Below are 22,918 nucleotides of genomic sequence, written 5' to 3'. Positions count from 1 at the left end.
TCTTAACTGCTGAAAATGAAAGCAGGGAAAACTGCTGATCCAGGCAAGAGAATGGACGGACTGCAAGGTTGAAGGAGTGGAGCATGGAGAAGGTATGTATGCCAACATTATAGCACACAGTGATGTTACAGGCACCTCTCCAGTACTGTCAGCATTAATTTAAACCAGTTCCACTTTCGTGAAATGACATCCCATCCCTCCCAAGGAAGGTTTCAAGGACATCAGCAGGTGGGTTATGCTTGCCACACACTATAGAAGACAGATACCACCATTAGCCATACTGAATAGTGACAGATTTTTTTAAAAAAACAAGACCCCTCATTGTTTCTCCTGTGCATGAATCAGAACTCAGAAAACAATGCATGGCACCACGGTCCTGAAGACCTCTAATTCAGACAAAACAGCACAGTATGTTTTGGTTCACTTCCAGAGAACTGACTTGCTCCATCATTAACTTCATCATTCATTCCAACGTTTTCACCCTCCAGCTCTTTCTTTCTGTTGAGATGAAAAGAATGTTGGTATCCTTTAGAAAACATAATACTTTTTGTTTTTTGGTTGGTTGCATAATGCAGTATGACCCCCATCTCTGCTGGGGATATGTATTTCACATGGATATGTGAAATCATGGATAATAGCAAACCCTATATGTTTCAATGGAATTAAAATAGAGCTACTGAAAATTAACTTACCCCTGAGTGAGTAAGTGAAACAATAAGTGAAACTCTGTATATCAAATCAATTCAGTAGATAAGTTGCTTGTACTATATATATTATGTTCTGTGTATCATTGTAGATGCATTGGCAAATACTTTATTGGCCTGGCAGAAGTGGAAGATGTTATAAATAATATGTCAGATTCATTCAGATGCCCAGTTGGTCTTGAAATTCTCATCAGATTGTGGCTGCAAGTCAGAGAACCAAGCACAAGCAGTAAGGATAGGCAAAGTCTAACCTGCAAGCTGCAATGCTATTTTTCTGGGCTCACCAACTACCTCATCACACTAGAGAATGAATCCACTTGAAATCCGATTGCTGCCTCCTGCAGAATTCTGAGACTTGTAGTTTAGGGAGGAGGTTTTAACAGCCTCAATAAACTACAAACCCCAGAATTCTGCAAGAGGCAGAAACTAGATTCATTCTCTAGTGTGATGAAGTAAGAGTCGTCACTCACCCAACCAAAATAGAGGGGAGGTTGTTTGTTCTCAAATGGTCCAGAAGGGGGAGGATATTGTCCAGGTGGGGTGATTTATATCCCCTTACCATTTTTAGACTTGTGCATTGGCAAGTTAAGCATAAGCTTCAAGGATCTGGGGGGGGGGGGGTGTGGCCGGCATGACTACATGAAGCGCCTTTACCTTCCCACCAAAGCAGTAGCTATTGATCTACTCATATTTGCATGTTTTTGAATTTCTAGGTTGGCAGAAACGGGGGCTAACAATGGGAGCTCATCCCACTCCCCAGATTTGAATAACTGATCTTTGGGTCAGAAAGTTCAGCAGCTCAGCGGTTTAACTTGCTGCACTACCAGTGGCTCCCTTGCACCTGCATATTTACAGGTATTGCCAGTCTCTCTCCCTTCTTCCCTCCTTTCCCCACTGATCATGTTGCATTAAGTCTCCTGGAACATTTCAGATATTGATTTTTAACAACATCCACAGAGCCTCTTTTGATTATTCAGGAGTTGTGCTAGAGGTGCTTTAGCACTCTAGCAATATCATACTGGTTAAGCATTAGGATAATATTGTTTTAGTGCTAACATTCCTTTTTCTCCACTTGATCTTTGCTGAATCTGCATCCTGCAAACAATAGTTGTCTTTACTTGGTGTCCATCTTCACCATCTTTATCACATGAACCTGCTCTTCCCCTACAGTTCTTAATCACAGTTCTTGTGCTTAGGAACCAGATGAAAAATAGCAGCTAGAAAACATTCATTTAGAGCTAGCATTAGATTTTAAAAGCATTGAATTGCATTATAGATTTTCTGCAAAGTTGCACAAAACATTTAGAATCATAGTACCGAAAAAAGTAATTTTGGCATCTTGATTAATTTGATGCCCATATCAGCTTGAGAAGTGCTATTTGATGTGGCGGATTGGCAAGTTGTTTTGCCTAGTATGACGGGGACCAGCACCGCTATTGTGTCTGTTGACTGCAGTTGTTTCTTTCCTGGAACTTTCCACAGACCAGCTAGGAACAGCTCATAGACCACCACTTTGAATAGAAATGTCCTCTCTGCCCTCCAGAGTACTCTGTCTGAAAATAACAAAAGAGCAGCCAAGACATCAGATGGCATTAAAATAGCAGATACATATTGGGTTGAGCACCATCAGTGTTTCACTTCTCTTCATTTACGTAATTACACTGATTCACCAATCCATGGTGGTTGAACTTCTGCACATTCTCATAAGTCCGCTTTCCTGAACTACTGCTGTTTCTTAATTTTTAATGTTTATTGCAATCATGCAATTCCAGCATTTTAAAAGGGCAAATATAAAACGAATGAAAGAGAAAACAGACAGCTTTGGAATATCAAGGGGAAGGAGGGAGGGGAGAGAGGAAAACAATCCTACCCCGACATCACTTTACCATTAGTATGCCATCTCAGAAATGGAAGAGACCCAGCAGTTCAAGCAGTGACAAACTGCATTAATTCTACAGTGTAGATGCACGAAATAATTCCCAGAGTTTGAAATGCCTCTACTGGTAAAGCCAGTCTGTTGTGGTAGTTTGCACATTAGAATATGACTCTGGAGACCTGAGTTTGAATTCCTGCTTGACCATGGAAACTCACTGGGTTACCTTATTTATTTATTTACTATATTTCTATCCCGCCTTTCTCAAGCCCAAAGGTGACACAAAGCAGTTTACAAATTGGCAGACATTCGATGCCATAACAACCCACAATATACAATTAAAACATTGAAAAACAACATTATAAAAGCAATACAATTAAAACCATATAATAACCAATGTCTTCTTGTTAATCTCGTCGTCTAAGCCATTCAATGTTTCAACTTACATAATTCTGTGTTTGTCTGTTTCACTGCATTTCCAAAGACTTGTTCAAAAAGCTAGGTTTTTCCTTTTTTTTTTTTTTGAAGATCAGGAGGGAGGGGGCCAATCTAATACCCCTAGGGAAAGAGTTCCACAGCTGAGGGGCCACCACTGAGAATGCCCAGTCATCCCCACCAAACGAGAAGGTGGGATCGAGAGCACGGCCTCCTCCAGGCTATCTTAAATTCCTAGATCGTTCATAGGGAGAGATACGTTCGGACAGGTAAGCTGGGCCAGTCACACTCTCTCAGTCTCAGGGGAAGGAAAAGCCAAACTCTTTCTGAACAGATTGTCCCAAGAAAATCCAGTGATAGAGTCAGCATAAGTCTGAAACAATGTGAAAGCTATTGTTGTATCTCTACTATCAGGCATGTAGCCGGGGGGGGGGGGGGGGGGGGCTCGGGGGGCTTCAGCCCCCCCCCCCCAAAATTCTCATGGTGGTTTGCGAAAAGGCCTTACTGGTGCATTATTTAAACTGTTATGTTTATTCATATCATGATCTGATCACCATACTCAATATATCCCATATGCATGGGGGTATTGGGGTAACGATACAAAAGGTTTGCTAGGCTAGACCCTCTTTCACTCAGACTCAGCCCCCCCCCGAAACTCAGCCCCCCCTGACCCCCCCCGAAAAAAATTCAGCCCCCCCCCCCCCCGAAACAAAATCCTGGCTACGGGCCTGTCTACTATTAAATTCAGTGGCATTGACCTATTGTAGTAGGTTTTTATTTTTTAAAGGAGACTAATCTTTAAGTTTGAGGGATTTCACTTGGTTGAAGTGTTCTCTGTGAGTCATTTGGTTGAGAGCACTGGAAAATCATTTATATTACCAGAGCAAAATGGTATAACAGCTTTCTGAATGCTTAGACCGTCCTTCATTTTGTTTTTGATCCATGTCACCTATGTCTTGCCTTTTTTTTTTTAGAAAAGAGGGAGATCTTGCTCTTTTCCCAGTCACGGCTGGCGTTTTGATTTTGTTTTTAATGAATTTAACCAACTACACATTTACTTTTAAACCTTTGGGTGAAAAATAAAAGACCATGTGTGGAGATATCAAAAGCTTAAGGTATTATTTCTTTTTAAAAAAATAAAAAGCTAGAACTTTAAAGCTACAGAGTCAACATAGGGGAATATTTTCTGAAAACCACAGCTGACCTAATGCCTTCAAAGGGGAGGATAAAGGTCTTTATAAAAAGACAAATGAAGAAAATAGAAACTGCCAATGGCTTTTTAGTTGGGATTCAACCATGACTATGTCAAATAGGATTTTTATCTCATTAGAGACAAGCTCCCTAATTCTAAAGAATTAAATACTTCATTAAATTAGTTTTTTTTAAAAAGAAAAGAAATCAGAAGTTAATAGTCTTGTCCTGTTAAAAGCTAAGCTCAGTAAAATGCTGATAATAGATAGCACTCATAATAATTTTACCTGCATGATTTCAAAGTCTTTGACAGGAAATGCACACCTTGTAGCGAGGTGTACAATTTTCGATATCATTGGAATTATAAGAACCCATGCTAATATACATATACACAACATCGGGGATGCATGTGTGTTTAAAAGAGAACTCATCCAGCATTTTTAAATTTAAATTTCCAGTTTAACAAAACAGAAATGCACATATGGGAATCAGTAACAAGTCATACAAGTTTTGCATATTTCAATTATGACTTTACACAATCTGTTTACCATGCCAATTAGTTAAAGTATGTGTGTGTGTTTAACAGACGAGAATGGATTCATGAGGAAGAGGAAAGAGGTGATACAAGCTCTTAAAAGATACCCTTGGAGCTTGGGTGGATAACTCACCATTTGGAGCAACATACTATTTTGAGACAGAAGAATGAGACTTCTCAGTTGTGGCATCCTTGTAAAATTCACACCCTGCAGAGACCCACTTGGGGCCAAATGTTGGCCTCATTTTGGTACCAAGCTGAAACCCAGTCATTGACCTGGACTCTTGTGGCTCAATGTTCATGGCACAATTTGGGCAAATTGGATTGTGGGCTTACTTTCTCTTTTGGTATCTTTATTCTTTTGCCCTTTGATTATGCTAAACTGTTTGAAATCTCATTTTTCCCAAATTCATTTTTTTAAACCTGCTCTGCAATGTGGTAATAAGACAAGATAAAATATGTTTATTAATAAATAAATCCAACCAACCACCCTCAACCATCTGCAGGTACTTTGCTATTGAATTTAACAGACAGAGTAGCCTAGCACAGGCTTAGTATTTACTGATGCTAAAATTAATGTGGAAATCCACAAAAGCAGGATTATCAGTATGTAGCTTGCAAGGGACAGTGGCCTCTGGAGCACTGCAAATGTTATTCAAAGGTATTTGAATAACATGTGGAGATTTTATTGATTTTCTCCCACTTCTGTGTCTTGGGATGGAGATGTTCTGAATCCCCCCAAGAGTTTTCTAGTGCTGTTACTGCAAATCCTTGTTGACTGATTTCAGAAATGCGTTCATATTAGAAAGTCAATGTGGAACATTCCACAATACTAAGAACTAGCTATTGGCATTCCTCTGATGTTGCCTACATAGGTGATACCATTCTGCTTGAACTCACATTTTTCTGGTCCTTAATGACCTTGTTAACACCACAAACATCTTATTAAATAAAAGTGAAAGTGAACTCTTATATGAGTTCACTTCAGTATTAAAGCGATGATCATGTGTGGTACAATTCACATTATTCACATTAAAATGCATGGGAATATACCATATTCCACAGAATTTAAAGCAGCATTTAAGATTCAATTTTTGTGGTTCAGCCAGAGGCTGAAGATGATGGGATGGTTCAGTCAGAAATTGTGAGGAATGATGGGCTTTCCAGTGTGGGAAATGAGGGGATTTTGGATCATGATTCTGTCTGGGAGGATGTTTGTGTCTGGTCAGAAAGAAACAGCTTCAGAGCGGGGAGGAGATGGAGATGCTTTGGCATCTGAAGACCTTTCTCCTGGTCATTCCTTGACAACGGAAGATGAGGAGCTGGAAAGGAAAGATCTTAGTCAAAGAGACTTACTGAGAAATCCTTGAAACAGACCAGTGAGAAATCCTTGAAAAATAGAGGAGATGTCAAAGGTATGACTTCATAGCTTGTGGCTCCTAAGTTACCATGTTGTTTACTGAAAGGTTTAGAGCAAGCAACCGTTGTGTTACCGTGTACACCTTGTGTCTGTTCTTGTTCCATGTTCAAGTCTATGTCTTAGATCTTTGGAAAAGACTTGTGCTCATGTTCATGGATTCATGTTTTGGAAGAAGTTCCTGTGTTCCTGCTTATGGACTTATGCCTATGTTATAATTCCTGTTTTTTTATGTACCTTGTCATTTTTGAATAGAATGTTGACGTTTGGACTCTTGCCTTTTGAAAACCCTTTTCCCATTGTTTTTTGGACATTGCTTTTTATATTACCTTTTCCCTTTCTATATTTGCTTTCTTTACTAAACTCTTGCGTGGTGCTGGTTGCAAAGGTGAATTCAGGCCAGAGTGCAACAAATTTAGGGGGAAAACTTTCTTAGAACATTTTTTAGAATTGCTTTTGAATGGACAATACCTTCTTTTGTTTCAGTGCAGATTTGCAGTATCATCTTTTCTTTGGGGTGAAGAGGGAGTGTGAAGAAACCCATAAGTCATCTTGCCTTTGGGCCCATTGAGCTTGCAGCAAAAGCAGGATGTGGCACTTAGCTCGGCCAGGGAGCAAACAGCCATCTGGCTGAGGACAAATGGTGAGGGTTGGCAGAGCTATTTGGAACTGGGATCCCTCCTCCTCTTCCCCGTCTCTCAGAGGTAAAATAGGTGTTTTTTTAAAAAAAAATGGCAAAATTAAAGCACTATTAAATCTAAGGTGCATCTTATTTTTGAAGCCCCTTAAATAGGAAAATATGTGCCTTAGATTTGATGAAATAGTGTATGTTTGTCTACTGTATATATATATGTGTGATATATATATATATATATATATATATATCTCACATTTACCATTCTGTTAAGAGAAGAGAAGCAGCTGGTTTTTAAATGCTGATAGAGGTGTATTAATACCAGGTAAAGGTAAAGGTAGTCCCCTGACATTAAGTCCAGTCATGTCTGACTCGGGTGTGGTGCTCATCTCCATTTCTAAGCCGAAGAGCCAGCGTTGTCCGTAGACACCTCCAAGGTCACGTGGCTGGCATGACTGCATGGAGCGCTGTTAATACCAATATGCAATTATTTGGACAAATTCACCATCGAAAAACAGATATGATTTCATGCTGGCTAAGTGGAAATGAGTAGTATTTCATGACAGCAATGACAAGGAGACCTCCATCTACTTGTGCCAGCCACATATCTAAAAGTCTGCCCTAGGCTCAATACTGAAGATGATTTGGACCATTGCCGCACATAAAATAATCCAGGCTTTCCAGAAAAGTGCAAAATAAAAGGTAAATCATTTAAACTTCTACTTAAGCCCTTGGGAGTGAAAGAGAACGGAACCAGCTTTGATTCTTCAAGAATGTAGCGTGTTGTGCTAGCACCAGAAATGGGGTGAATACCAATTTTTGGGCTATGTAGCGAACCCAACAAATTTACATCTACAAATTCCATCTCTGGAAACACATGCCTTAAGTTTAAAAGTAATACATGCACTTCACTCATGTAACACAAGTTTTGGATGAATAGATACTGTAAGAGGTACAAACTGATATCTTCCCCCATCGTTGGCAATGATTCAGCCATGATTGTGTAGCAATTGGGAGCAGATGCTTGGGCAAGGTCAGTAGCAGCACTATCCTGTTTATCCTGAGACTCCCAGCTGTTCCCTTTTTCATTTTCTGATCCCTTAGCCTGGCTTGCTGCCCTTTGGTATAGTATGAATTACTATCCCATTGCCATAATGAATTAAAGTAGCTTTCATGTTACACAATTATAGCACTTTGATTCAACTCTGAATGCTAACACTGCATTCTAAGCAAACTCGGGTTTGCAGTGTGGAGAGACGTTAGAGCTCTCGGCCTGAGAATTCTAAACATTTCATTAAAGTATGAATTTGGGATTTCATAAGATTGTCCCCCAATGGATTTCCATGGCCAAGCTAGGGATTAAAACTGTGGTCTCCAGAGTTGTGTAGTCCAATGCTCCAATGACTATACTATGCTATGTTATTCCTGGCCATACCAATTTCATTTTAGAGATTCATATGACATTTTCCTTATCCTAAAGTTTTTCCTGGGAGATTTTGGCAATAGCAAATATTTTTTTTCATTACAACTCCCCCAATCAGTTTAAATCAGTGGTTCTTAACCTGTGGGCCACCAACCACCAGTGGGCCACAAGGACCAAAATCTGGTTCACAAGCCTCCTTTCTCTTTATTTATTAATTCATTCCCACTTTTTTTCACGGCGCCTGCCACTCCTTCCCTGTTGCGGGCCATGGCATTTGTTCTGTATCAGAAACTAGAGCAGATGTGGTCTACCCAATGCAATTTTCTGAATCAGGACCACAAACCAAATCTAAAATTGACCAAAAACTGATTTGTAACACTTTTGGTACTAATGTTGGAGAGAGGTCCCTAGTCAAAGTGGTCCCTGGTCAAAAAAAGATTGGGAACCACTGGTTCAAATTAATCCAGTGTTTTCAAAAACAAAATGTATTAGTTATTTGCCAGTCTCTCCAAACCTATGATTTTATCACATAAAGTAGGCAAACTAGTACTGCAGCTGGACCATCAATGATGGTGTGCATCCCATTGCCAGTCTACCTCTTCCTTCCCCCAATTCCATGATTCTCCTGTTGCTAGCAATTAACAGGTAAAACCCATTAACAGCTTCCAATCCTGCAATCTCCCATCACCTACCTTGATGAAAACATGGGTCAGTAACCAGTTACCATAGGGCTGCAATATTGAAAAATGGAGATAGCAGATGCACCTTTAATTGTGGTGTAGAAGTGAGATTTTCAGCAAATATTGTTAGTCATGCAACCAGGCAACAAGGAACACTAACCTTGGCTCAGTGGCACCAGCATTTCTTTCTTTTGTTGTGAAGATAAGTAATTCTGTATATCAGAAATAGAAATTATGTGACCCTACAGGTATTGTTGGGCTGTAGATCCCATTATCCCGAGCCAATATGGTAAAGGAGGGTGAAAATTTGAAGCTGCTGTTCAACAAGATTTGGAGGGTTTCATAATTCCCACCTCAGTTACACAGTGTGCATGTATCTATTATTTATTGTATTTCTTGCTCCTTTAATACACATTCAACAAATAAAATGGACTGTAGGCTCAGATTAATCTGTCCTCAGCTCATTTTCAGAAGCTACTACAAACAATAAAGCCTTCCAAAAGTCCAAAAAGTATATTTCCCTGGACTTTGTGGGGGGAAAAACGGAGCAAAGAAATCCAATCAAACACAAGTAACGGGATCTTAATCACGACTGTGAAAGAAGAACCTTGCTTATGTGCTCTGTTATTACAAGACATAGGAAGCATGAATATTGGTAGCATGCCTGCAAAAATGTCAATCACATTCAACGCTTGTTTGTAACTGACTTTGACTCAGTATGGATAAAACACCCTTCCAAGACGTATGTACAGTATTGGGTGACTCACACCCAACTAGTGGAAGGGCCACTTAGTTATAAAATCATGAATAAAAGGGTTTGTGGATTGTTTTGCTGGTAAGATGGCCATGATTTTACTAGCTGCTGGGTAGTAAAAATTCCTCAAGTTTCATGCGGATTCAACATCAGATATTAATTGTAGCAAGGAACTGACCTTTTATGTAAATATTGGACTTTCATTTATTTATTTATTTATTTATTTATTTATTTACTTCGCTTATATACCGCAATTCTCAGCTCATGGGCGACTCACTGTGGTGTTTGAGCTGTTCTTAATGGAAAACAACTGATGTTTCATTAAAGAGAGTGAAATATCAATTACCACAGCTTTTTCTCTTCTTTGTCCCTGATGAGCTCAGCAACACTACTGTAACTATTTGACACAAAAGCACACAACACATACATGCACATACGCAAGAGTGTTTGTACCCTTTTAGGCAGTGGTTCCTAACCTTTTTTGACCAGGGACCACTCTCCAACATCAGTACCAAACGTTTACGAATCAGTTTTTGGTCAACTTTAGATTCAGTTTATTTATTTGGGATGCTGATTCAGAAAATTACATTGGATATACCACATCAGCTCTAGTTTCTGATACAGAACATATGCCATCCAGTAGTCACCATCTGCTCGCCCACAGAAAACCATATTTAATAAGCCTGGCACTATAAGAGGGTTTCGCAAGAGCAGTTGATCTCATTGCAACAGTGTAGTAATGGTGAGGCCGCAGACCATATTTTAGTTCTTGCAGACCACTGGTGGTCCACGGACCACAGGTTGGGAACCACTGTTTTTAGAGGTGCAACTATGGGAGGGACAAAAGAGAGCATTGCCCCCAAATAAGAATCCCCCCAAATAAAAATGTCCTTCAGTCCCCAAATATCTAGCATTGCAGAGTGTGAGGCACCAAAAATCATTCACACCTAGATCTGTTATGTTCATATTATGTTGATATCTTTGCCCACAACTTTTCTTTCAATGTGTCATCTTTATTTCTAAATAATCAACATTTTACATTACTCCAATTTCATTGACGGGCAGAATTCTTATTTGGGAGGGCAATGTCTTCATTTTGCCCCCTTCCCATAGCTATAGCTCTGGTGCTCACAAAACACCTAACTCAATTACAGGACAAGATAAATTGGTGAGTCATTAGAGCCTGCCTGAAGAATGCAATGATGGAGTATGACAAATTTCCACAATGGAGCTACAGAGCAATGTCGCAAAGCATGGAACTTTGGTAGTTAAATTGAATCATAGTGCTATAACATACAAAATAATGCACTGTCATTTGTACCATCTACATCAGCAAAATGTTAGTATAATTTGTACAACAGATACAAATTTTAGTATAGCTTGTAAAAAGGATCCAATCACCTATCAGTATCCAGCATTTTGTGGCTGCTGAAATTTTTGAGTTATCTTGAGAGGTCCCACATGGAATTTGCTACAGTGATCCAGTCTGAAAATTGTTAATGGAAGGAATCATGTTGGTACAGTATGGCCACAGAGCCATTGTACAATAACTTATTTCAGGCTATGTAGGTGGTGAGCCTGATGGTTAGGGCTTCAACGTTTGATTCCAGTTACATTATAGAACCTTCTGAGGGCCTTTTTAAGTTCTATGAATCTCCTCCTCTTTGTCTCAGTATCTAGCCAGTATCCTCTCTTAACACAATATTAAAGTAAGGACAGATGAATTGCTGGAACTCAAGAATGGTGCAGCTCAAAAAGGATCCTTAGGTATAGCATTATTGGCTGCACTTTCCCAGTCTACCAAAGCCTAGATACCAACCTCACACCAGCCCAGGTCCCCACTAACGAAATGTTTTCTTGGGCAGTGAAAGTAGCCCTTCTGAACGGGAGCCATACCAGTGCTCAGTTCTAGCACATACTGGCTGCCCATCGCATTAGTTTTTGCCAACTGCAGTACTCAGCATAGACCTTGTATTCAATGCTTGTAATTTGGGTGATATAATACAACAGAAGACAGCTGAGCAGCTTGGTTCATCCCTGCAAACATGCTGCCTATCACATCAGATAAGTTTCCCCCAATTTTCATTGTGATGGGCAGGATTGAGTATGGGCCTTTGGACTCTATCATCACTGCCTAAGTCCCAACTAGTTTAACCCATATAAATCCTATGTATTTTAGTGGAAGACCATTCCTTAAATTTGTGTACACTAAGCCCCATATGCTACCATGTTCTTGTTTCCTTAAGATAGTACATTGCCAAGTGTATTATGTGTTCTTAAATGCTGTCATATAGAAGCCAATAATTGTTCAGTTTTGACATAAAAATAAATCTCAAACATCTGATTTTATTTTTTGGTTTAAGTTTTATTTTGATGCATTAAGTTTTTTTTCCCTAAAATATGGAAACTGTGCCAAAATTATTTATTATTTGTAAAATTAGTTTATCACCTACTTGGATGCTTTTCTTGTTACCTGCAGTTGGCCACTGACTCCACATCTTCAGCCCAATGTATTGATGCTGTTTTTAGTGTCAGCATAAACGATGTGTTAGGGCTCATGCATATGCTTAATTATTCTCATATGGTGCCAAATTCAAAGAAATGAAAAAAGGAGAGAAAACACACATATGGCTACAGTGAATGAGCTAGTTACTAGGGTAATCTTACTGAGACAGCTATCATTACAACAGTAAGTGCACAATAAAAGGGCTCTTGGGTTTCACTTATTCACAGAGCTCTCTTACATGCAGTGGATATATTTTTGCAATAATATTTTGGAATTGAATGCAGATATCCTAGCCCAAAGTGATCCAGGTTTTCATTAACAGGAACTACAACCCTGGAAAAATATTGGAATCTAATGAAACTATTTCAAGAGCATCTAAAATGCAGACCAGAACATAGTGTTGCTACTACGTTTTGCACTCACTGTTACTTCCAAACACCATCTAAGGACAACCCCAAGCATAGAGTGTTACACTCATCTAAATGACTAAAGCATGGTCTTCTTCAAAGAGAAGATGGCGCACTATCTAAAGTTGTGAGTCAATTAAAACTAGCTACTGTGAGAAGCAGCTGAGCCTTGGAAAATTGTACTGGTTTTAGTGATGCTTATTTGTTGCCCAGTAAGTACACCTCAGATTACAGCATGAGGGTCATGTGTCATAGAGAATGATATGATGGCCACAGAAAACTACCAAAACAATTAGAATTACAGGTGCTAATTATCTGAGTCTAATCATTACAGTAACACATGATTCCAATGTCATCACAATAATCACTTTGGTGTCCTAATTAAGGGTTTCCCTGACTACATAAGTGACCCATGTGACAGCTTGGCAAGCCAACATGTGAGAGTTACCAGAGATGTTGCATGCGGTACAAGAAATAAGCCCCATCAGCCTCTGAAAATTGCAAGGGACCCATGTGAAATCATATGGTACATACACTTGGGTTACCAAAATATTCTGGAGTAACAGCACCCCTTCTTATATCTTTGTCCTCCTCTTTCTGTGTTTGCCTACCTGTGGTGGAATTTGGTGATGAGAATGAATCACACATAGCAGCTATGACAAATACATCCTGTGACTAATTGCTCATTAGAGACTGGTGAAGCAATACAGGAAAAAGGATCCTACCAGGTAGTCTTTTTCCTGCATAGCTCTTTTAGCTCCTTATAGAGCTGGGCATGTTTAGCCTGCAGAAGAGAAGGCTGAGAGGAGACGTGATGGCCATGTATAAATATGTGAGGGGAAGTCTTAGGGAGGAGAGAGCAGCCTTGTTTTCTGCTGCCCTAGAGACTAGGACACAGAACAATGGCTTCAAACTACAGGAAAGGAGATTCCACCTAAACATTAGGAAGAACTTCCTGACTGTGAGAGCTGTTCAGCAGTGGGACTCTCTGCCCTGAGTGTGGTGGAGGCTCCTTCTTTGAAGGCTTTTAAGCAGAGGCTGGGTGGCCATCTGTCGGGGGTGCTTTGAATGTGATTATCCTGGTTCTTGGCAGGGGGTTGGACTGGATGACCCATGAGATCTCTTCCAACTCTTGCATAGCTGTGCCCATTAAGTACATCTCAGGATTTATCTCTTGGCAGAGATAATACAGCCATCAATACAATATTGGCTCAGGTGGTTGTGGAGTCCTTCTGGTACAGTGAGGGACTGCATGCCCATGAATAAACTGGAGACTCAGTCTAGATCAGGCATGGGCAAACTTCAGCCCTCCGGGTGTTTTGGACTTCAATTCCTACTGGCTGTTAGGAATTGTGGGAGTTGAAGTCCAAAACAGCTGGAGGGACAAAGTTTGCCCATCTGGATGAATGGAAGTCCTATTTCTCAATAAACTGTGGTTTAGTCCTCCCTGAAGAATCAGTTATTTAGATTGAAGCCTTTAATTATTGTTGTTGGTGTTGTTGTGTGTCTTCAAGTGTTTTCAAGTTTATGGTGAGCCTAAGGCAAAACTATCACAGGGCTTTCCTGGCAAGGTGTGTTCAGAGTGGGACTGCCATTCTGAAGCTCAGAGACTGTATCAACACATAAGTTTCCATGAGTGCAGATTTGTTCTTCCTGAGTGCATATGTTAAACATAAGGCCAGAGGGATGAATCTGGCCCACCATATCATTTTATGTGGTGAGACTTTCAAAGTCAGGTTAACAGTTATATTTATACAGTCTTACAAGTACAAATGGCTCTGAAGGCAACCATAAGGCCAATGTAGCCCTCATAAATATCAGTTTGACACCCCCGTTCCAGTATTAGTATGCATTTATATTGTAGAATGAATGCAGTTTGACACCACTTTGACTGCCGTGGCTCAACACTATGGATTTGTAATTTGGTGGGGCAGCAGCACTCTTTCGCAGAGAGAGCTAAGAGCTTGTAAAACTACAACTCCTGTGCTTCCATACCTTTGAGCATGACAGGTAAAGTAGTGTCAAGCTGCATTCATTATACAGTATACATGCGCCCTTAGTCTAACATTCAAGCCTACACACTGGAACTTTAAACATGCGTACGATCACATTATTGAATGCTTTGTTTAAAAATACATAACTGTTTGTAGAATAAAGGTATGCTAATTTTCTTGCTCAAATTTCTTCCTGTGTGCTTTACAATTTCTCTTCAGGTGGCAGTTAAGCAGGATATGTTATGCAAAGAAAACATATGTTAGGAACAAAAGTACAAACACAATCCTTCACTGTTGGTCAAAAACTAAAAGCAAACACCTATTTATCTTTTAGCAGAAGCATACAGGCATGAGGCAGCCTTCATTGTGTCTGAAAATGCATTCAAACTGATCAGTGGGCATAGGAACAGGAAACGTAACTATACTGGAAGTGTTTGTTTCCTTTTCTTATACAAATGTTTCCTAGCCATTTATTTACAGACATCACTTATGGAGAAACAAGGCTTCAGATTTCTTATTCATTATTCATGTAAAGTCACCAGCCCACTGACTTCGCTTGTTGTAAGATCATGTATCAGACAGCCTTTAAAAAAATTCCACACTGTTCATTTAGTATGTGCAGATCTTTTGAAACTCGCTCAAGCAAATTATGAGTTGATGGCAATCTATTGCAGAGAAATAACCTTTGAATGAATAGAGTTTGCTTCCATGTGGATTTGTGTGGGTCTGAGGAGTGCGTCTTAAAGTTTCTAAGTACAAAAAGGGAGCAAGCATGGTAGTGTTTTGATGCTGAACTATGACTCCAGCAGGGCCCAAGTCCCTGCTTGGCCATGAAAGCTGCTGAGTGGCCTTGGGCAAGTTACACTCTCTCAGCCTTTGATGTTAATGTTTTATGTGTTACTAGCTTGGGGACCTGGCAATGCCCGGGTTACTTGAGAAAGGCATTGTTTGTTTTGGGAAGTTTGGTAATATCTCTGGATGCAGGGTGAACTACAACTGCCATGTGGGTCATTTTGTGGCAAGTGCGGTCAAGATTCATTGTAGGTTGGGTTCATGATGCTCTCTGGATGTAGGTGAACTACAACTCCTCTAAATCATGGCAAATTCTTCCCAAACCTCTTGTACAGTTGCTGATCAATTCCTGTTTGCTATGTGCCATAGGAATGGGTAGGAAAGAGTTAAGTGAGAGGCAGTGAGTGGGGTCATGCAAATTTGGAGAGAGAAAGGAACCTTGGGGTGCCCATTTTGGAGAGAAAACAGAACATCTAGGATGAAATGGCCCCTGAATGAAAGTATTCCTTGGGTGTTTGGGGAGGACACTGACAGGGGTTGGGCTAAATATTCATGGCACTCACTATAACCTGCAATGTCAGTTAAGGGAGTGCCTTTGGAGGCTTCTCAGCACTTAGAACTAAAGCCCGTTTGTGGAGGCAGGAGACCGTTCATGTAAGTGGAAACCTCCGCCACATTTACACATTTTTAACTTTATGTGGATAGATAGATGTTTTATGTTAGATATATTTTACTTGATAAGTTATGTTATTTAATTTTAGTTGTCATGTTATAATTTGCTCTTATTGTGTTATTATGTTTGCATTTATTGTTCTATTAAGGCATTGAATGTTTGTCTTTTTATTTGTTGGAATCCATCCTAAGTCTCCTCAGGCGGAATATAAATAAATAAATAATAATAATTATTATTATTATTATTTACAGCAGAGCTTTCCAATGTTGGTGGCATACTTTTTAGACCTGCATAATTTCATGACACAATAATTCAATTCCACTAGTAAACTGGGTGTTAAACCAACCTCTTTTAAGAGACGCGGATACACATATAAATTGTAATAACAAAATGGCATTGTCCGTATATGCCTCCAAGGTCATGTGGCTGGCATGACTACATGGAATACCATTACCTTCACGCCAAAGCGGTACCTATTGATCTACTCACATTTGCATGTTTTTGAACTGCTAGGTTGGCAGAAGCTGGGGTTAACATATACCTTATTTATATTCCACCTGAGGAGACTTAGGATGGATTCCAATGAATAAAAAGACAAACATTCAATGCCTGAATAGAACAATACATTCAGACATATTCACCCTGCTCCCCGGATTCGAACCACCAACCTTTTAGTAAAGTTTTATACAGGAAATAAAAATTACATTACATTATGTGTACAATCCTTTCCATCCCCCTTCCCAAAGTTATCAAAGCATCAGACCCTTTGCGACTTTGGGACACAATCGAAGCACTCCCAGCAGATCGCCAGCCAGCCTCTGCTTAAAAAACCTCGAAAAGACTCTATTACTTCTGTGTGTGTAAACTAGGCAAACTGTGACCTTTCAGACCTTATATTAAAACTCCCATCAGGTCTTTTTAAAAAGGATATTTCTCAGTGATGGGTGAGCGAGCACATGTGGATGATGGAATTTATTTAGAATCCTAGAGTTGGAAGAGACCTCGTGGGCCATCCAGTCCAATCCCCTGCCAAGAATCAGGAAAATCGCAAAGCGTCCCCGACAGATGGCCACCCAGCCTCTGCTTAAAAGCCTCCAAATAAGGAGCCTCCACCACACCAGGGCAGAGAGTTCCACCGTTGAACAGCTCTTAGTCAGGAAGTTCTTCCTTGTACGCCTTTCACACACACACGTTAATGTTTCACACGTTACACGAAGAAAGGAGGCGTTCCTATGTGTGTGTGAAATCAACAAGGAATGCGGGCCTGCTTTCCTACAACTCGCAGCTCCTAAAAGATATCCACGCTGAGTTGAACGAGGGGCTACTTTCTTTCTGTCTGTCTGTCTGTCTTTCTTTCTTCAAGGAAGGAAATGGAAAAGAAGAGGCGGGGGTTTAGTGGAGGAGGAGGAGGAGGAGCTTTGCCTGCCCTCCTTCCCTCGCTCTCTGCGCGCGCCCCCGCCAGCAGGCGCGCCCCCGCCGTAGAGTATCAGCAGCAGCAGGAGGAGGAGTCAGTCTAGCCTTGACTCCCTCGCGTGCGTGCCAAAAGGAAAGCGAGAGGGAGAGCCGCGGGCGCGCGCTCCGCAAGCGGCAGAGAGCGCCACGCGCGCGCGTGCTGTTGCTTGCTGGCTGGCTGGCGAGCTGGCGGGAGCTTTCTCTGAGCCTTTTTCAATGGGGCTGTGAGGCGAAGCGGAGCCCCCCACAAGGACTAGGAGGCGGCGGTGGCTTGAGAGCGCGTGGGTGCGTTCCCTTTCGGAGAGGAGAGTGGACGAGGCCGAGGAAGCCGGCCGGAGAGAGCGCCTTGCCGGTAAGCAGCCTCCCTTTCGCTCTGGAGGCGGCGTGTGTGGAGGAGGAGGAGGAGGACAAAAAGCGTCCTGTTGCGGAGAAATGAGTTTCCTCCCGCATTATTTTAATGTTGTAGAGAAGGAGGAGGAAAGGGGAGGCCGGCCTGGGACGGGGACTTTTGCTTTCCTGGCTACTGCAGCTCCAGTGACCCTTCTTGTTGGCTCTGTGCGCCTTGTGCGGAGAGGGTCTCGCAGGTAGCCTTTCTTCCCCCCCCCCCCATGAAGAAATGGTTTCGCCCTTGCTGACCAGTGGCCCTCCAACTTCACAATGTCGCCCCCTCTTAAAAGGGGCAAATGGTTTCTCCCTTACCTGACTACTGGCTTGCATGGGAGGGAGCTTTTCCCGCTTCCAACTTCTCCTAATTCTTTCCCTCTTGGTTATCTCGCCCCCCTAATTAAGAGGCAGAAATGGTTTCGCCCCTACCTGCTCTGGGAGATATTTCCCTGGTCCCAACTCTTTCTCTCCCTCTTGGTTACGTTTCCTCCCCCCATTCAAGGGGGCAAGTGGTTTCGCCCCGGCTGACCCGCTGTTTTGGGAGAGAGTGTTCCCCACTCCTAACTTCTCTCATTCTTTACCTCTTAGGCTCTTTCCACACAGCTCAATAAAGTCCCACATTATCTGCTTTCAACTGGGATATATCCCAGTTCAAAGTAGATATTGTGGGATTTTCTGCCTTGTTATTCTGGGACATAGAGCTGTGTGGAAGGGCCCTCGTTCTTTCCCTCTTTGGGCCCTTCCACACAGCCATATAACCCAGAATATCAAGGCAATCCCACAATTATCTGCTTTGAACTAGGATATCTGAGTCCACACTGCCATATATTCCAGTTCAAAGCAGAAAATGTGGGATGTTTTTCAGCTGTCTGGAAGGGGCCTTAGTTACTTCTCCCTCCCCCCTAATAAGGGGGAGAATTTGGGGCCCTTCCACTCAGCCCTATATCCCAGTATATCAAGGCAGAAAATCCCACATTATCTGAGTGTGGATTCAAATAATCCAGTTCAAAGCAGATATTGTGGGATTTTCTGCCTTTATATTCTGGGATATAGAGCTGTGTGGAAGGGCCCTGAGTTTCAACCCTCGCTGACCTGTTTGGGAGGGAGACTTCCCTCTTCCAACTTCTTTCATTCTTTCCCTCTTTGGGCCCTTCCACACAGCCATATAACCCAGAATATCAAGGCAGGAAATCTCACAATTATCTGCTTTGAACTGGGATATCTGAGTCCACACTGCCATATATTCCAGTTCAAAGTGGAAAATGTGGGATTTTTTTTCAGCTGTCTGTAAGGGGCCTTAGTTACTTCTCCCTCCCCCCTATTAAGGGGGAGAATTTGGCTTCAACCCTCTCTGACCTGTGATTTAATTGGGAGATTTATCTGCTCCCAACTTTTCTCTCCACACCCCCTCATTGGTCACCTCGCCTTTCTCTCCCCCATTTAAAGGGACGAATGGTGTCTCCCCTACCTGACCCTATCTGTGACTGGGATGGTTTATCTTTTGGGGAGGGAGGATTTTCCCGCTCTCAACTTCTCCTCCCCTTTTTCTCTCTCTCTCCCTTCTGGTTACCTCTGGGTTATCTCCAACAGGGAGGGGAAGGTACTTGTGGGAAGCAGGGAGGGGAGATAATCTTCGCCTCCCGCCCTGGATTATCTCCCCGCCTTCTGCAGGATTATCTTTCCCTCCCCTCCCCTCCCTCCCCCTCTCTCCCTCCTGCAAATTGCCCCCCTGTCATTGCTCTGCATTTCCCTTTTCCCTCTGGGATCATTGCTCTATCTTCTCTCCCCCCAAGGATCATTTGCTTCTCTATATTTATTCCCGGATGAAAGGCACGTCTTGTCTCTTGTTCGTTTGTAGTTCTTATTAATATTTTGGGTGCTCTTTTATTTTTTTGCCAACAGCTGCAATCCGCATTGAGCAGAAGGGTGGAGAGAGAAAAAAAAGAGAGTGGCAGAGGTGGGTGGGTTGTAAGGCGGTGCTGTCACCCTGCTGGATTTGGTGCTGGTGGGGCGGGAGGCAGGAGGCGTGCGTGGATTGGCCGCAGGGGGAAAAAGGGGAGATCTTGCCGAAGGAAGGAAAGAAGGTAGGTAAATGTTGCCATTGTCAAATGCAAGGAGAGACGTAGTAATTCTTCTACCGTGGGTGTATTGCTATCAGGGTGAAAAAAATATCATTAGGTTCCTGCTTTTTCATTGCCTTTGCATCTTCTTTTGAATTGATTTCAACTCTTAGGTGCCTCCCACACCAGAACAATCAAGATAGTTGACTTTGAGTGTATCTATTCCAGGCATAGGCAAACTTGGGTCCTCGAAGTGTTTTGGACTTCAACTCCCACCATTCCTAACAGCCTCAGACCCTTTCCTTTTCCCCCTTAGCCTCATAAGCACCTTGAGGGCCCAAGCTTGCCCATGCCTGCTCTACACTATTAATGCAGTTTGGTTCCACTTTAATTGCCATGGCTCACAGCTAAGGAGCATTATAGTTTGGTAAGGCACCAACACTCTTTGGCAGAAAAGGCTAGAGAGGTTGTAAAACTAGATCTCCCAGGCTTCCGTAGCATTGCGCCACTTAAATTTGTGGCCAACTGCATTCATAGAATCGTAGAGTTAGAAGAGACCTCATGGGCCATCCAGTCCAACCCCAGTCCAAGAAGCAGGAAAATCGCAATCAAAGCACCCTTGACAGATGGCCATCCAGCTTCTGCTTAAAAGACTCCAAAGTAGGAGCGTTCACTACACTCCGGGGCAGAGTTCCACTGCTGAACAGCTCTCACATTCAGAAAGTTCTTCCTCATGTTCAGGTGGAATTTCCTTTCCTGTAGTTTGAAGCCATTGCTCGGCGTCCTAGTCTCCAGGGCATCGGAAAACAGGCTTGTTCCCTCCTCCCTATGACTTCCCCTCACATATTTATACATGGTCATCATATCTCCTCTCAGCCTTCTCTTCTGTAGGCTAAACATATCCAGCTCTTTAAGCCACTCCTCATAGAGTTTGTTCTCCAGACCCTTAATCATTTTACTACCACTGATCACAATAGAGACTAAATTCTCTTTAAATCCAGTTTCTGTCTCCTGCAGAATTCTGGGGTTTGTAGTTTAGTGAGGCTGTTAAAGGCTCCTCCCTTAACTACAAACCCCAGAATTCTTCAGGAGGCAGCAACCAGATTTAAACTGGATTCCTTCTCTAGCGTGATGAAGTCCTTAGTCACCCTTCTTTGGACACATTCCAGCTTGTCAACATCTCCCTTCAATTGCGGTGCCCAGAATTGGACACAGTATTCCAGGTGTGGTGTGACCAAGGCAGAATAGAGGAGTAGCGTGACTTCCCTGGATCTAGACACTATACTCCTATTTATGCAGGCCAAAATCCCATTGGCTTTTTTAGCTGCCACACAATACTGTTGGTGCATGTTTATCATGTTGTCCACAAGGACTCCAAGATCTTTTTCACAAGTAATGCTTTCCATTCTGTGTCTTTGCATTTCATTTTTTCTGCCTAAGTGGAATATCTTGCATTTGTCTCTGTTGAACTTCATTCTGTTAGTTTTGGCCCATCTCTGTAATCTGTTAAGAGATCACAATGCCCTGCCATGCAGGAAAAGCACAATCGAGCACCCCCTACAGATTCATTCTACAGTACTGATGTACTCTTAAAACATAAAACGTGAATTGGCGAGGGCATCCTCTTGTTCTTGACTGTAAGGTCAACTGTGAATGGAGCAGAGAATTTTTTATTTTTGTTTTTGGGCTGGCTTTGAGCCAATTAGTTGTGGTAGCTTGCTGCTTTGCTGCTGACAGCAGGAGGGGCGGGCATCCTCTAACGCCTGCTCTGACGCCACATCAATATAAGATAATCGTGTTTGGCCCATGGTGCAGCTCGAGGTGGTTGTAATCTGGTTATGTTGTTCCTGCTTTAGCAGAATCCCTCCTCTTTCCTCCTTTCACCTTTCTGAGCTGGTTTGTGGGGATCTGAGTAACCGCAGCTGCAGAGCTTCTTACCAGTTTGGCCGTGCAGAGTCCGGGATAAACACCCATCATTTGAACTTCATTTATATTGACTCTGGGAGGAAGAAGGGGCATGGGAAACCAACAAGAGTCTGGGTAGCTATAAATAGACCTTTGGACTAGAGGAAGCTTTGAGCAAATTCTGGAAATTATATTTGAATAGCTAGCTTCTGTTCATTTGCCTAGGTGGATGACTGTCATAATCTTCCTGTTATGGCTTCTACTGTATGAGGCATGTGTGTATAGTTTCAAAGGAGTAGCAAATGTTCTTTATTAATTTGTGTGTGCATGTGCCTTTCAGACATATATTATGTAATCATGCATTATGATAAGCTTAAACATGACGTACAAATGGATGAAATTCTAGAATTCGGACTTCTGTTCTATTTTTGTCCTTACCTTCCTTTACAGTGTGTGAACTACTTGGGATTGTCATTTTAGGCAAGATGTTTACAGCAGCAGTGCTTTGTGCCCTGAATGATAATGGAGATCCCTATTGTATACGCACCGTATTTTGTGAAGTGGTCCCTTCAGTAGCTGTGCTTTGTATTAGTGCTATGATTCCACCTCAGTATTTTAGTGAATATCAATTCATCTGAAGCTTCATCATTGGCATGTCTGGAAACTGGATTGAGATTGTTTCTCAGTGATTACTTAACATAGAGACTGACAGAACTCTGAAGGGAGTGATTTTGTTCTGAATGTTTTATTGCTGTCGGTGGTTAGATTCTAGATGCCAAAGTTTTTCTGAAGTATCTGTATAGTTTTGAAAAAATAACTACAGTGGCATTTCTTCAAACCAAAAGAACGCTATCTTTACCAATGGCAATAAATTAAGTCTTATATACCATTCCCCTTTATTAAGGCGAATGACAGTGGAAATGAAGAAACACTAATGCATTACCTTCATATCATGTAGATATATGTAAGCAGAGGTGTTAGGAGTTTTGCTAATGAGTTGCAATTTTGCTAATATGCCACAGTATTAGATATATATTTATACAAGAATTTCAGTGTGTTAAAATATGTTTTAATGAGCTCTTTAAGAGAATAGAAAGTA

The 22,918-nt window shown here is 41.7% G+C and overlaps 1 protein-coding gene across 10 annotated transcripts in view; it reads left to right on the top strand.

The window, feature by feature from the left end:
* Positions 1-17,580: 17,580 nt before the first annotated feature.
* The window catches only part of PALS2 (protein associated with LIN7 2, MAGUK p55 family member), a 47,719-nt gene continuing 42,381 nt past the window's right edge, over positions 17,581-22,918 (top strand). For 2 of the 10 annotated variants that reach the window (XM_060782081.2, XM_060782075.2), the window contains exon 1: positions 19,609-19,684. In XM_060782081.2, the coding sequence (XP_060638064.1) occupies positions 19,678-19,684 (7 nt within the window). In that variant the 5' untranslated portion in view covers positions 19,609-19,677. Of the gene's footprint in view, positions 17,823-19,607; positions 19,685-21,764; positions 21,955-22,918 lie in introns of those variants that run through there. The other 8 variants (XM_060782079.2, XM_060782078.2, XM_060782077.2 and 5 more) reach the window with 7 other exon arrangements.

This window comes from Anolis sagrei, chromosome 6 (genome assembly GCF_037176765.1).
Source record: "Anolis sagrei isolate rAnoSag1 chromosome 6, rAnoSag1.mat, whole genome shotgun sequence".
Lineage (NCBI taxonomy): Eukaryota > Metazoa > Chordata > Lepidosauria > Squamata > Dactyloidae > Anolis > Anolis sagrei.
This window is presented reverse-complemented; position numbering and strand designations above follow the sequence as displayed.